Below are 14,014 nucleotides of genomic sequence, written 5' to 3'. Positions count from 1 at the left end.
TTTTTTTTTTGTTCACTAAAAACAACTAGCTCATTAGTGTCACAAAATCATGCTTAGCAGTGGGGAGTCAGCAGATGTGTTACACTTTACAGATGTGGTAACAATTAACTGCATAAAGTTTCCTCAAAAAATTCCACAGAAAAAAAAAAATACCAGCATGCTGGTTTGGGACTTCATGAGAGTGAATAATGACAAAATTTTTATTTTTGGTTAAACTATTCCATTAATTACATTTTCTTCTTTCCTTTGGCAATGCGTTTCTTGCCTTAAGCCATTCAGCCCAGAAAATAAATTGAGCGACATCATCTACTTGGTTGTTCTAATGAGAGAGGACTGTATTCCACAGCTGCTTTTAGTTGAAACAAATAAAAATGGTCTTCCTTTAAAATGTTTTTTTATTTTTTTTTGCCCTTTAGCCTCATTACTATAATTGGTTTGGCAGCTAGTAGAGGGAATGGTATCAGATGGTACCGTAATTTATACCATTGTCCTGAAAAAATACTATATTCATGTAACACATGGTATATACTGTATAGTACATGGTTCTCTGGGGTACTTGAAAAATATCATGGCACTAACATGTTAATTTCCAAAAAGGCAAAATAATACCATGGTACTTTTTATTATTGTTTTTCTGACTAAACATATACGCTTTAGGATTCATATGTACTGTAAAAATAAATCTATTTTTAAGAGCATGAGATTTAGAGCTTTGTGACACTTACATCTTCTTTATGTTCTTCAACATGAACTAACTGCAGACATTTTAGCTGCACACTGACATGGATTTAACACAACACACAATTGCACAGAATACAGTAAGCTCAGTTCAGACGGAGAGAAAGAGGGACCTGATAACAAATGTGTTCCAACTTAGCTCACCTTTGATGTCCGTCCCACAAATCCAAGGTGCTTTGAGCACGTCTGTCCTTGAAGTCGAAGCAGAGAAGATTCCCTCGTGGGAAAGATATTGTAATCCTTAGCAGAATAAGAATAAGTGTGTTGAAGAGTTGTTTTGTTGAAAGAGTTTCAGAAATTACCCAACTCAGAGACGTCACGGCAAGTTTCTAGTATCGTTTTATTTCTTAATACGATAACGAAATGAAAATATTACCTCGTGTTTTCAAGTTTTTAAATGGGTTTGCCTGGGTCAGTCTGCCTTTTAAGCTACTGAGGTTGATGTTTAGATGGTTTTGACTCAGAAATCGAGTTTTTGATGCCTGTGCTTCCCCTGCATGAATGAGCTGAAGATTCATAGCTGTTTTTGCATGCTGAAAATGCACCTTTATTGTTTATTTTTGTCCTTTTTACCATTTTATAAGCAGTAACTGAGACAAAATTAAAGCATGGAAGGAGTCACCTGCATGAGCGTCACTGCATGTGTCCCACAAATTCCTTCATGAATAGAGGTTCAGCATTATTCACACCCTAATTTGTGGGACGCTTATGAGTAAATACAATGCTGTGGCATTACTCTGTAATGAGGAGAAGAGAAACTATTTATAACTCTGAGGTAAACAGTCCAGAGCCACACATCCCAGCTTTTCATATTCTCAGCTTGAACCCTGAGGGGGAGTGTGTGGTTGCACTGACTCACAGTTGTAATATGTAAATAAACCTGCTAATGATACAGCGTGGATTGTCCCCATCGCATGTGTTTGATGCGTGTGTGTTGTCGTCTCTCTGTTGCAGCTGCTGTTTCAAGCAGAGGTTCTTGGGAGGAGAGCTCCAGTTCCAGTCAGCCCTCTCTTACAGCCTTAACCCTCACGTCCACACGCACACCGACTGCCCGGCCAACATCAAAGGTACCCACCCAACCCATCTGTTTGCTTTTCACTTTCTCCCCTTCATTACTGCACATCATTTTGCCAGTTGCACCACTTTATCTGTTCCTTCTTCATCATCATCATCGTCATCATCATCATCCTATGAAAATATGCTGCTAGGTGATGAATGTTTTCTTTTGTATCTTTTATTGCAGATTACTCATAATGCAGTTTAATGAATCCATAGATAATAATGCATATAAATTAGTTTGATTATGCCAAATTTTAAGTTACATTGGGTTAGAGTCCTGCGCCCGCCCGCTCCCGCAGAAAAATATCTTATCTGGGCCCGCTCCCGCCCGCGACATTCATGTTTTGTCCCACTCCCGCCCGCATAAAAGTAATCTATATAGATTTTTTTTCGGCACATCAAAGAAATTTACATTAAATGGTTCTGTAACATCTCCTAAGATCCACAACATCCCTGCATAAATGCTTCCACTAAAATATTTGTTATTTAGGCTCAGCATTAACATTCACAAACCACTGTTATTTTTAACAGAAAAGCAAGCATGGGCTGCTGCGTGCATGGTTTGGCATATCAGAATGCGAGCAGCACACTTCCTTTATTATCACTAAAAGCTGACATCACAGTTAATCGCGATCTCATAAAGCTCTGTTATAACACAATAAATATATGCACAATGAATCTTTCACAGTGTCTACACTTCGTGTGTTAAAATGAGACTATTCGTGAGCACGCAATTTCAGCACTGCTGTGAGTGGATTCTAACTTAATCACCTCTGATTGGCCATTGCGTTCCAGAAATCAACAGCTGAGTCTGTGATTGGCTACATTGAGCAACTCTTTAAACACGTGTTATAAATAGAAACTCTGCCTAGCTTGCACGTTAATCATTTTAATGTTATTAGTTGTTCTTTTTGCTTTTGTGCAATTTATATGTTTTAAACATTTTATGTTTAGATCATTTCTATTTTGCGAGATTCCCGCAAATCATTTTATTCTCCTGTATCCCGCACACACGAGTCTCTTCCCGCCCGCACCCGCTATCGCCCATCAAGAGTTGTCCCACGCCGCACCCTGTTGCGTTGGGTCTCTACATTGGGGTGGACTTTGGTCCTTAAAATGACGCTTAGTACAAATGTGTGCATTTATTAACAATTTATTTGTTTATTTGACCAAATGTGTACACTGGTGTTGAGCGAGCTGATATGAGAGGCCGTTTTCAATTCATTTTCTATGGGAGATGAGTGGCAGGATCGCACAAGGGATTGTGGGAATGACAGCGATGTGTCACAAAGTTTGAAATGCTCAAGTCCATGCAAACGAGAGGCAAAAATGACAGATAGCAGTCAATCACTGAGGAAAAGGCAGTGACGTCTGTCATGGTTTTAAAATCTGCTGATAGTGCTATATGTTAAATTACCCCAAACTTTGGATTGATAGTGTATGTATATACCATGGCCATGCCAGATGGAAATGACTGTGCCATGAAACATGACACCCAGTATACACTAAATACACTTACAATGAAAGTAGTATCAAAACTACAACACTACGTTTGAGTTTTGTTGAGTTCTTTAATTTAAAAAATATCTACAGTAAAAAAACCTTAAAACAAGGTTATAGAGATGCAGCTGCTTATGATATCAAGACGACTTTATAGATTGTATCTAAATAGAAGTGTATTTTGTCTTACTGAACATGATAATTTTTTTCACTTTTTTTTTTAAAGCTTTTTAACCTTATGTTTATTCCTAAAACTGCCAGTGCAGTTAGACAAAAAAATTTTATGCACTGTTGCTTCTCAAGTAAGTTTATATTGTTTCAATGATTCTAAGATTTGACAAACGTACTTGTTCAGAATAGGATTTTCTTTGCAGTGTACCATTATAATCAGTTATAATGTTTAAAATAGTTACTGTTTTAGGTTTGTAGCTTACATAATGAATATAGCATGCCAAATAAGTATTTTCATGTACATTTTATAAATTGAAAATTAATTGTGATTGTAATATCAATTCAGATTTGTCATAATTGGGACAGACCTTCTCGTCCACTGCACACATAGCATGATGTATCTCTTTTCTCTCATTTTACTTGCCTCTGTGAATATGGAATGATATTCCGGACAATTTTCAAAAGGAATTGCAAATTCTATTTTCAACTGTGTTTTCCATATGTGGACGCATAAATTGTGACATAATCCAAATGCAATTGCAAATCCTGCATTACCGTTTGCATTTTCGCTTTCGCGAATGCACAGCGATGGCCAAATTTCAAATGAAAAAGCAAAGTCCATTTGCAACTATTTCCCATGTCTTAGGAGTTACGAGCCTGTCATATTTAAATAGCAATATTAATTACCCCGCTCCCGCTGTTAGCAGGGGATAATTGCTACTTTTGGGGTAAAAAAGCCAGAATTATGTATGGTGCCAAGAAGGTTGCACTGTCTATTCGTTCACACAGGTACGAAACTGATTGGTAGCTGCCTTTAGCAGAGCCTTTATTACTCCATTGATCAGAGCATTCGGCACGGTCGTCTGTGAGTGACGTCACCTCCCAACACAAACACGCCCCCTAGTATAGTCCCACCCCTGATGATGATTGGCAGCTTTCCATGTAGACATCGGAAATTCAAATGCAAAAGGAATTGCGATTCCATTTGAGTTTTGGCAGGTTACATGCGCGACGCAGCGAGAGTGAATAGACTTTAAAAAAGTGACAGAAGTCTCTCAATTTCATTAAAACTATTTTGATTGGTGTTTCAAAGATGAACGAATGTTTCATGGATTTGGTACAACATGAGGGTGAGTAAATGATGACAGAATTATCATTTTTGAGTGAGCTAGCCCTTAAATTTGTGTGTTTTTAGCTTGGCTATTTAGGTATCTGCAGTCATTCACACATTTTAAAGGAGTGTAATATGAAGTAAATCTCCTGCGCAGATACTGCACAGTTAAACCTAGAGAACTTCTCTAACATAGTGTTTTGATTTAAGCGATTTTTTATTTTCTCTCAGGGTTCACCTTTTGACACTCTTTGTGCTTGGAACAAAATATATTAGATTAGCAGAAAGCACAAGCCCATCATTCATCATAAGTGCCTTGACACATAATGCAGCACGGTTCAACCTCTGAGATTGGTAACGTCCCTTTGTTTGAATCTGAGTGATTGAACTTAATGCATCCTTAATTTGGTATCTGACCTGAGGTGGAGAGGTGCAGATGAATGTAAAAATGGGATCAGGTGCTTTTGAGGGCCTTTTCTTTGGTGGTCTTTACTGAACCCTCTAAACTGATCTCTCAACAGCACCAAATGGCCAGTTCTCTTTACTCTACGGACAGTTTTCTGTCTACAGACATCAATGAAAACATGATAAACTGTGCAGCTTCTAAGTGTTTGGGCTTATGATGTTTGCTCAGAAATTGTTAGGTCAACTCCAACATAATAGGTGAGTTTTGGATGCTGCTTTATATAACAATCTTTCTCAGTGTTTCTTAAGCTTGTATTGTTCCAGGTTTCTTGGGTTGAGATCTAACAACTCTTTGCACTGTAAACACAATTGTCTCAATGTTTTCTCACCTCAACAGAAGTTAATGTTTCCTGCTTGGCTACATAACGTAGGTGTTCCCCAACCCCTGATGAATTTGTTGTTGAGGTTATTTCAAGTCAAGGCTTTTAAATGTGCCTCTGCTGCTGCATCTCATATCTAGGACCATGCAGAAAGCTCCAACTGCGTTTGTAAATTTATTACACGGCTATTTTTAGCACCAGGGTTTATGCTGCAATGTATTTATCCCTGAGGAAAAACACTGTGCCTGCATGAGCACAGTTCATGTGATAGTGTTTATTTGTCTCCAGGAATTAAAGCCAGTTCTGACCATTAGTAAATGCTACAAAATCCTATTTATTGTGTGCTTTTTGTTTTGTTTTATCTATTTTGTTTCCATAACCTATTACAAATTTGTCAATTAGTAGGCTGTATTAACCAAAAGTTACTTAAATCATGTACAGGTGTATTTACAGGGACCATCTCCCTGATGAAACAAGGGTAAGTAATGTCATATTGGTGACAGTTTTAAAAAGCCTCTTGCAGGATTTGAACCTATAACCTTTGTTACCAGGCATGTTTTTTGTTTTGTTTTGCTTTGCTTTTTAACCACTTGATGAGTCCTTTATTCTATTAAATGGTTAGTTCAATTAAAAATTTTAATTAATATTTACTAGGGCTGCACAATATATCGAAATATCGCAAATGTAAATATTGCAATATACATATCGCAAGGGCGTGCGATATCTGAATCATTTTAATAATAGGCTACTTAAATCAAAATGTTGCAAAAGGTCAAAATTTTTGTTCAATGCATATAGCAGAGAATTGCTTGACGTTAAAAAGTGTTAAGTGCAATAAGTTGCAGAAAACAACTCTTTGCCATCTCGTCTTGCTGTCTGACTCGCACCTGAAGTGCGCGCACAAGCCGCATCTCGCGCAGCGTCTCTTCAGTTCTGCTGCACTCGTGCAAAGCACGCACGCACACACACACACACACACAGACAGAGACGTGTTTTAGACGGCGCGCGAACACCGAGTTGATTCGTCTTTTGCATCTCCTCATGTTTGAACAGACACATAAACACAGAATTATGTCAATAGTACCCGTCTCGACGATCATTCTCGTAAACGCAGTCGGTTATGTTTTAAATGAATGTAAACAGCTGAGAAAGATATCGGATGTGTATCATTATACTGGATCCGTGCAGTCGGATCAAAACAACAAAACAGCTATAACAAAGATTAATCTAAACTTAATTCATGCAGTGAATGTTTGTTTGTATGTTCACACTGATGTTAAAATTACATTTTCTGATTTGTGACATTACTTTTTATGTAATGCTAAAACACTGCTAGTCACTTTCAGAAGTTGTAGTGATTCTTTCTTTTCCAAGAAAGAATGTGAAACAAATTGGTTATATAATTTTCATTTTTAAATATTTTAAAATATAATTGAAATTGATTTTACACACTTTAAGCAATATCGTATTGAATATCGCATTTTTTAACAAGGTATCGCATATCGCATTTTTCTTCAATATCGCACAGCCCTAATATTTACTCACCTTAATGTCATTTCAAACATATATATGATTTTCTTCTATGGAGCATAAAAGAAGATATTTTGAAAAAGGTCTGAATGGTTTACTTTCTTCTATGCAATGAAAACAAATATTGTTTGGACGCCAATGTTCTTCAAAATATCTTATTCAGAAGATAGTAAGTAGTACAGGTTGTGACTGATATGAAGGTTAATAAAGCCGGGCATACACGGTGCGATTTTTGCTGTCATATGAGCTTGTATGCGTTTTTTTCCCATCGGAAGAAATCGCATGGAAGTCGTTGATGCTCGTATGGTCATGGCTCGCATCGTGTGAGAGGAATTTACGAGCCGAGTACCTCACAAGCTCCTGATAATTTTTAAACATGCTTAAAAAATTCGGGGAGTCAGCCTAATTTTGACCAGTGTAAAAATCATATACAACATCACATATGCTAGATATATGTATATTATTATAGCTCAGTGGCTACTAGGCAACCCCAAATTGTGCGGATACACCGACACACACACAGTTGTTTTTGTTGAAAGGAATGACTATGCTGTTCTCTGCTGAATGTGCTCCACTGAAGGTGCTTCTGAAATGAATGAGGGTGCTCTAGCATTAATGCATATCTATTTTCACATAGCATATATTTTGTGCAATTCATTGCTATGGGGCAAAGAGCGCTCCTTTTATAATCACTCTCTCATCTTAGTTTGTGATCTCACAAAGTTCTGTTATAATCAATGAAGTTCTCTACACAATGAATTTCTGTTTTTACATTGTGTCTACACTTTGTAATAATGAGATTATTCTCATGTGTGCAGAATTCTGCACTGGACAAAATTCCAGCTTTGTGAGCGGTGAGTGGATTCTAACATAAACGCCTCTGATTGGCCATTGCGTTCAAGAAATCAACAGATATGTCAGTGATTGGCTACATTGCTCACTGCTGCAAAAACACGTTGTAAAGAGAAACTGCAATTCACCAAATAATTTGCATTTTTTAATTTTCTTTCTTTTTCTATTTGAAGCTATAAAGCAGCAACATTGAAAAGTTCCACATCTCTGTGTTTAGCACGAAAGCTCATGCGATTGCCGTCGGCTCGCACAGCGGTACAGTCGTGCTGTGTACCAAACTGCTTTGACACGATTAACAGGTTAACTGAACTGTAACGTGTGCAATGGCTCACAACCTCCCGACTGAACTTGCACCGTGTACGCCTGGCCTAAATGATAGAACGTTAATAGGTGAACTATCCCTTTAAATTAGCATGCCTTGTTGGCATAATGGCTCATTTATCTTTGTTAATCTGTAGTACAATCATTAGTTCAGATAACCATATTGCCATCAGTGCAGTAAAGCCCTTTGTAAGATTAATGCAGCGTACAGATGGAATGCTCTTCCCGGAACAGTTAGCTGACAATGAACTGTCCTTTTTTCCCTCCAAGCTATTAGCACAACCAGCTCCAAACCAGGCCTGGAATGCTTCACTACTTTGGACTATTTTAAGTCTGTGGTCATAAGTGCAGTGGGCATGTCTGACATGCCTGTCATTCTCCTGCTGATACTTAGAGAGGCAGGGACCAATTTCCCATCAGCCCCTGCACTCCTTGAAATAGGGAGTATGGGAGAGGCAGCTTCTTTAATCCTAAAGCAGGGGTTCATCATCATAACCGCCTCATCATCATAGCTCAGTTAATCCCATGATGAGAGTGCTGTCCCCTTCTAGACACTGTAAAGATTTTGATAACTGGCCTTAAATGATGGTTTGGGTAATCTCTTAACATTTGATTTCCTTTCTGTGTTTAATGTTGAATACTACTATTACTATAGCACTAAAGGAATTCAGATCTAATTCTTGTGTAGTAAAGCTTTCAAAAAGTGTATTAGTTAACAAGTGGTGTTTGCTAAGGAAAGGCACTATTACTATTGCTCATACTTAGAGAAATGGATTTGATCAAACCCCTTTGGCGTGTAAATAATCCTGTATCTTTTATGCTCCAGACAAAAAGAATACATCATTCTGTTTTTTAGGAGGTGTGTGCTATTGACTTGTTTTATTGGGTGGACAATTAAAAAGGGCAAAAAATATTTTAGACTTGCACTGAAAGATAGACACAAGCCATTTCCAATGACCACTTTGACATCTTGGGCCAGTATGAAACCACCTAATAGCCAATTTTAATAAAGTTTCTGAATTTGAATTGAGGTTAGAGGATGCAGAATTCCAATTTGAATTTAAAAGTATGGAAACGGAATTAATTGAAAATCATTTAATTGTGTGAAATTGCATTTGAACTAGAAATACAAAGTTTGCCACGACAAAATTGGAAGAATGAATAGATAAAATGCTGCTATAGGTAGGTAGATATGTTCATGTATTTCATTGTTTAATAAATAAGACCCAGCTGGTAGAACAGTTCATTTCTCATAAAAGGTTAAAAGTTATCTGTTATTCACATCTAACTGTTTACATCTCAGATATTAGAAGTTTATCCGTTTTCACATTGTCGCCACATTTTTATTGACTTACATTTTTCATGATAAGTTATCACATTTTTGTAAATGTGTCTTATCTAGCAGATAAATGTAATCTTGAGTTATTTTCCAGAGGCAACAGCAGAAGCAGATCGCTCCCTTTGCTAGACCTTGTGCATTCGATCTTTGTACCCAGAACAAGACCGTAGTACAATGCCTTGCCGTTAGAGATGTATCAGAACGCCGCTTAAGATAAATAAATGATCAGCCAGAAACAAACTTCAAAGCCTGCGTGTGTACTGTGCTGCACTGCGCTTCAAAGGGAATAGGACCTTATAGAACACCGACTGTTCTATAGAGAATAGAATGTTTGTGTTATTGTGTGCGTGTCCATTTGTGGTTTTGGTTTAATGGAGAACGAAAAACAACAACTGTATAACACTTTTAGTAAATATTAATTTGCACCAGCCCCCTTTTCCATCTCATACTTAGTCTGGCCCCCTTTGTCTCTGTACACCTGTCCCCTGACAGCCCAATCCAATCTACTTTGCTCAAAGTCTGCGAATGAGGTTTCAATAGTCATTTATCATTCTCTAGCATCTTCTCATTCATTTCTTTATCTTCATCCTCTTTAAGTCCCCAAGAAACAGAGCAGAATTCTGTCTATTATGTTTATAGTGTCAGAGTGTTATCTAACCGTTGATTTCTTCTCTTTCTTTCCCTCTGCAGCCAGCTCTCGCTCTCTCTCTTTGCCTCCTGCTGGGCACATCTCCTCCCGTCTGTCCTTATAGGGGGATGTCTGTCCTCTAACTGCCTCTCTCTCCACTAACTGATAGGTGTGTATGCAGGTGAACTGTGCATGAACCAAGCCTCAACCCTTGGTTTTACTTCGTTATCCTCTATATGAAGCTTCCATTATCTTCATTTTGCCACCTTTGACAATGGGAGAGATGTCCGAGCTATTGTGCATAGCATGAATGAAGTTATCATGGTGATTTATAGTCCAGCATGTCTATATTGTGTCGACGTGTGGTGAATTTAGTCTGGAACAATTTTGAGTATGTTTTGTGGCATATGCATGTGAGTTTTGGCCATTTATGGTTGTTATATGCAGAAAGTAAAGTATCAAGCTTCCTATAAAGGAATTGCTGCTCATAGTACAGTGCAATGTGACACTGCAGCATTTGGTGCATGGATACTGTTGTAGTATTAGGTTTTAGGGTTGCATAGTCAGTATTAAAGGTATAGTTAAGCCAGAAATGTATATTTTGTCTTTATTTACTTGACTTTATTTCTTATGGGGAACACAAAAAGAGTCCAAGCGGCTATCTTCCATACAGTGAAAGTGGATGGGGACCAGAGGCTGTCTTCCTAAAGGTAGTGGTCCATACTACTATTCAAGTCTTCTGTGGTCACCAAACTATGGAAGGCCTAAAGGGACACAAAAATATTTTTTGTCCCTTATGTAAACCCAAATAGTGTTTTTGTCATTTTATTTTATTTTACATTAGGACTGTTTTAAAATTAAGCTTTTGACTTGTCTGAAGCTGAGATTTTAGTTTTATCCAGTAATATTTTAGAATGACACCATGTCAATTATATTGATTTTATAATATAGAATATTGCAATATTTCATCAAAAGGTGGTTCCATATGCATTAAGCCCTGAATATGCCCTGACCCTATAACTGCCCCTGAAGTTGTTAAATTCCTTGAATGATAGTTGCGTTCACCATTTGCTTTCAATGCGGAAAAGAGACATTCTGCTATAAAGGACTTCTTTTTATGTTCCACAGAAGAAAAAAAGTAAAGAGAGTATGTAATGTTAAGAGAATTCACATTTTTGGCTGCACTATCCCTTTAAATGGTTGTTTCTTTTGTCCTGGGTCCTTCTCTCTCCCCCATTTACCCTGCCCTGTAATCAGCATATAATTTTGGGTGCTGCTATGGAAGAATATGACGTGCCGTCAGCCGCCAGTATCCTGGCATCAGTCAAAGAGCAGGAGGCGCGCTTCGAGCGTCTGACCAGGGCCCTTGAAGAGGAACGCCGCAATGTCTCCTTACAGCTGGAACGCGGCAGTCTGCCCTCTGATCGACTGGTAGGCGGAACCACAGGCGGGAGCAACCAACCGCTGGCCTGGCAACAGATGGTCATGCAGGTAAATCTTTCCAGCTTGGCAAGTCATGCGTCAGTCTGTGTGAATGAACTAAGCAGCCCCATAACTCCCCTCATGCTGATGCTGCTTCATTTTCATTGTTTTCACAAAATCAGTCCGTCTGTGTCTTATTTAGCTTGAGCTGTGTTTGGCTGGGCTGAGTTATTGCTCTGGGTGTTGTCCTGCAGTGACTCATCATCTATGCCCATGATGGGTCGTCTTTACACTCTTCTTCTTCCCATCTCTCTCCACCACGTGCTTCTCACATTATCTCATAGACCATACTGTTTGCTTTGGGTCCCTTATTGTGCTGAGGCAAATGTGTGTCTGAGGCAGTGATGTTAAAAGGATGCCATCCTGGGGTGAATAACTGAAGTCAATGTGAGAGAAAATCAAATTAATACCATTGCAGTTTTACAATACCATCACAGTACAAAATTGTTCCCTCGAGTCAAAGTAGTAGGGAGTTATAAAATAACAAATTGTTGGTCTAGAAATATGCTTCCTAAGAAACTAAGTCCCAGGTTTAATTTAATTAAATTTTTTTTATTATAAATTTTTTTTTCATTTATGTATTTGTTGGAGAAAATTGGATTACAGTCTAGAATTTATAGAAAAAATGTAAAAGGCTAAAAACTTTAATTACTGTAGTAAAATTTTTTTTTCTTTTAGGCCTTTTGGTGGGACGTTGTCCACCTGTATCTGCACCACTTGTTTGAGGGTTGATTAATAACTTTACTGACTTTAGATTTGTATCTTTTTTCATTGTTTTCACACTTTGTCTGCTTTGTTATTATGTTGTTCTTAAAGGGATAGTTCAACCAAAAATGAAAATTGTGTCATTAATTACTCACCCTCTTGTCGTTCCAAACCCGTAAGACCTTCGTTCATCTTCGGAACACAAATTAAGATTTTTTTGATGAAATCCGAGAGCTTTCTGACCTTGCAGAGACAAAAATGGAAATACCATGTTCAAGGCCCAGAAACGTAGTAAGAACATCGATAAAATAGTCATATGTCATCAGTGGTTCAACTGTAATGTTATGAAGCTACCAGAATACTTTTTGTGCGCAAAGAAAACAAAAATAACTTTATTCAACAATTTCTTCTCTTCCGTGTTGCGTTCATGAGAGTACCAGGATGCATGCGTGTGCATTCCTCTGATTGCAAACAAGGTGCAGCGCATCGGGTTTCTACGTCAGAATGCCGGCTCCTGCATCAGCAGCATCATCACACAAGTGCCATCACGTCATGGTACTCTCGTGCACGTGCGTCGACTGACACGGAAGAGAAGAAATTGTTAAATAAAGTTATTTTTGTTTTCGTTGCACACTTTTTTTTATCGATGTCCTTACTACGTTTTTGGGCCTTGAACGTGATAGTTCTGTTGCTATCTTTGCAGGGTCAGAAAGCTCTCGCATTTCATCAAAAATATTTTAATTTGTGTTCCGAAGATGAACGAAGGTCTTACAGGTTTGGAACAACATGAGGGTGAGTAATTAATGACACAATTTTCTTTTTTGGGTGAACTATCCCTGTAATTGAGTTACATTTGCAAGATCCTTTCATTAATCAATTCAAATACCACTGGACTGCAAAATATATGTAATCAACAGAAGTTCCAGATCAGATCCAGATCAACAACTGACAGTTTTATTTTATATATTTATTTTTCCCAAACACGATTCAATGAGGTTTCTATGGGTTGATGGTGGGAAATAAGGCTGATGAAATCCTCTCCATGTTAGCAATCAGTAGTGGATAATTTTAGAGTAGTGAAGTCATACTCTACACGTCTGTTTGATGGCAACACCATATCATTTATTTCTGACTGACTCTGGAGGTGCATATGTAGTGTTGCGTCATCGTCAAAGGGTGAAATATTTTGACTCCTGACTAGCTGTTTTCCTCTACATTACTGTTGAACTTTGCTGTTTTGTAAAACCAGTTAAAGAAAAGTGTAATTCTTACAGAAAAAAACAGGTCCCTTGTCACTGCTTAGACACTGATTATCTGTCTCTTCCATTACGTGTTTAGCCTGTGTGCTGCCCTCGCCTGCCCATAAAGCTTGTGTGTTTTACTCCTCTCTGCCTAACATGACAGCTTGAAAATTAGCTTGCCCTTTTATGCATGTTGGTTACTGTCAGAAGGCCTTGCATGTCACAGAATCATTTTGCTGGAACTGACTGGTATCTTCTGTCTAGATGTCTGTCTTTATATCCTGTTTCACTTCCTCTCTCAATGAGAGTGATCAAAGCGCACAGTGATTAGGATCAAAAGCTGGTGGATTTATGTAGCTAATTTTATTACCTGTGGTGATGTAGCTGGACAAGTATATCCAGGGTCAGCATGTTTGCTGACCTTCTGGCAGTGCCATGACCGTGTTATAATAATTCATGTTTATTTGTGTTTATTATATATATATATATATATATATATATATATATATATATATATATATATATATATATATATATATATATATATATATA

General features: G+C 37.8%; 1 protein-coding gene across 2 annotated transcripts in view; it reads left to right on the top strand.

The window, feature by feature from the left end:
* The window catches only part of LOC107592331 (armadillo repeat protein deleted in velo-cardio-facial syndrome homolog), a 305,477-nt gene that overhangs the window by 176,266 nt on the left and 115,197 nt on the right, over window positions 1-14,014 (top strand). For both annotated transcript variants that reach the window (XM_016281818.1, XM_016281819.1), the window contains exons 2-4: window positions 1,693-1,805; window positions 10,097-10,203; window positions 11,292-11,525. In XM_016281818.1, the coding sequence (XP_016137304.1) occupies window positions 11,313-11,525 (213 nt within the window). In that variant the 5' untranslated portion in view covers window positions 1,693-1,805; window positions 10,097-10,203; window positions 11,292-11,312. The remainder of the gene's footprint in view (window positions 1-1,692; window positions 1,806-10,096; window positions 10,204-11,291; window positions 11,526-14,014) is intronic.

This window comes from Sinocyclocheilus grahami, unplaced genomic scaffold (assembly GCF_001515645.1).
Source record: "Sinocyclocheilus grahami isolate Dianchi unplaced genomic scaffold, SAMN03320097.WGS_v1.1 scaffold152.1, whole genome shotgun sequence".
Classification (NCBI taxonomy): domain Eukaryota; kingdom Metazoa; phylum Chordata; class Actinopteri; order Cypriniformes; family Cyprinidae; genus Sinocyclocheilus; species Sinocyclocheilus grahami.
Note: the sequence above shows the minus strand (reverse complement) of the source record. Positions and strands in the feature narration are given on the sequence as shown.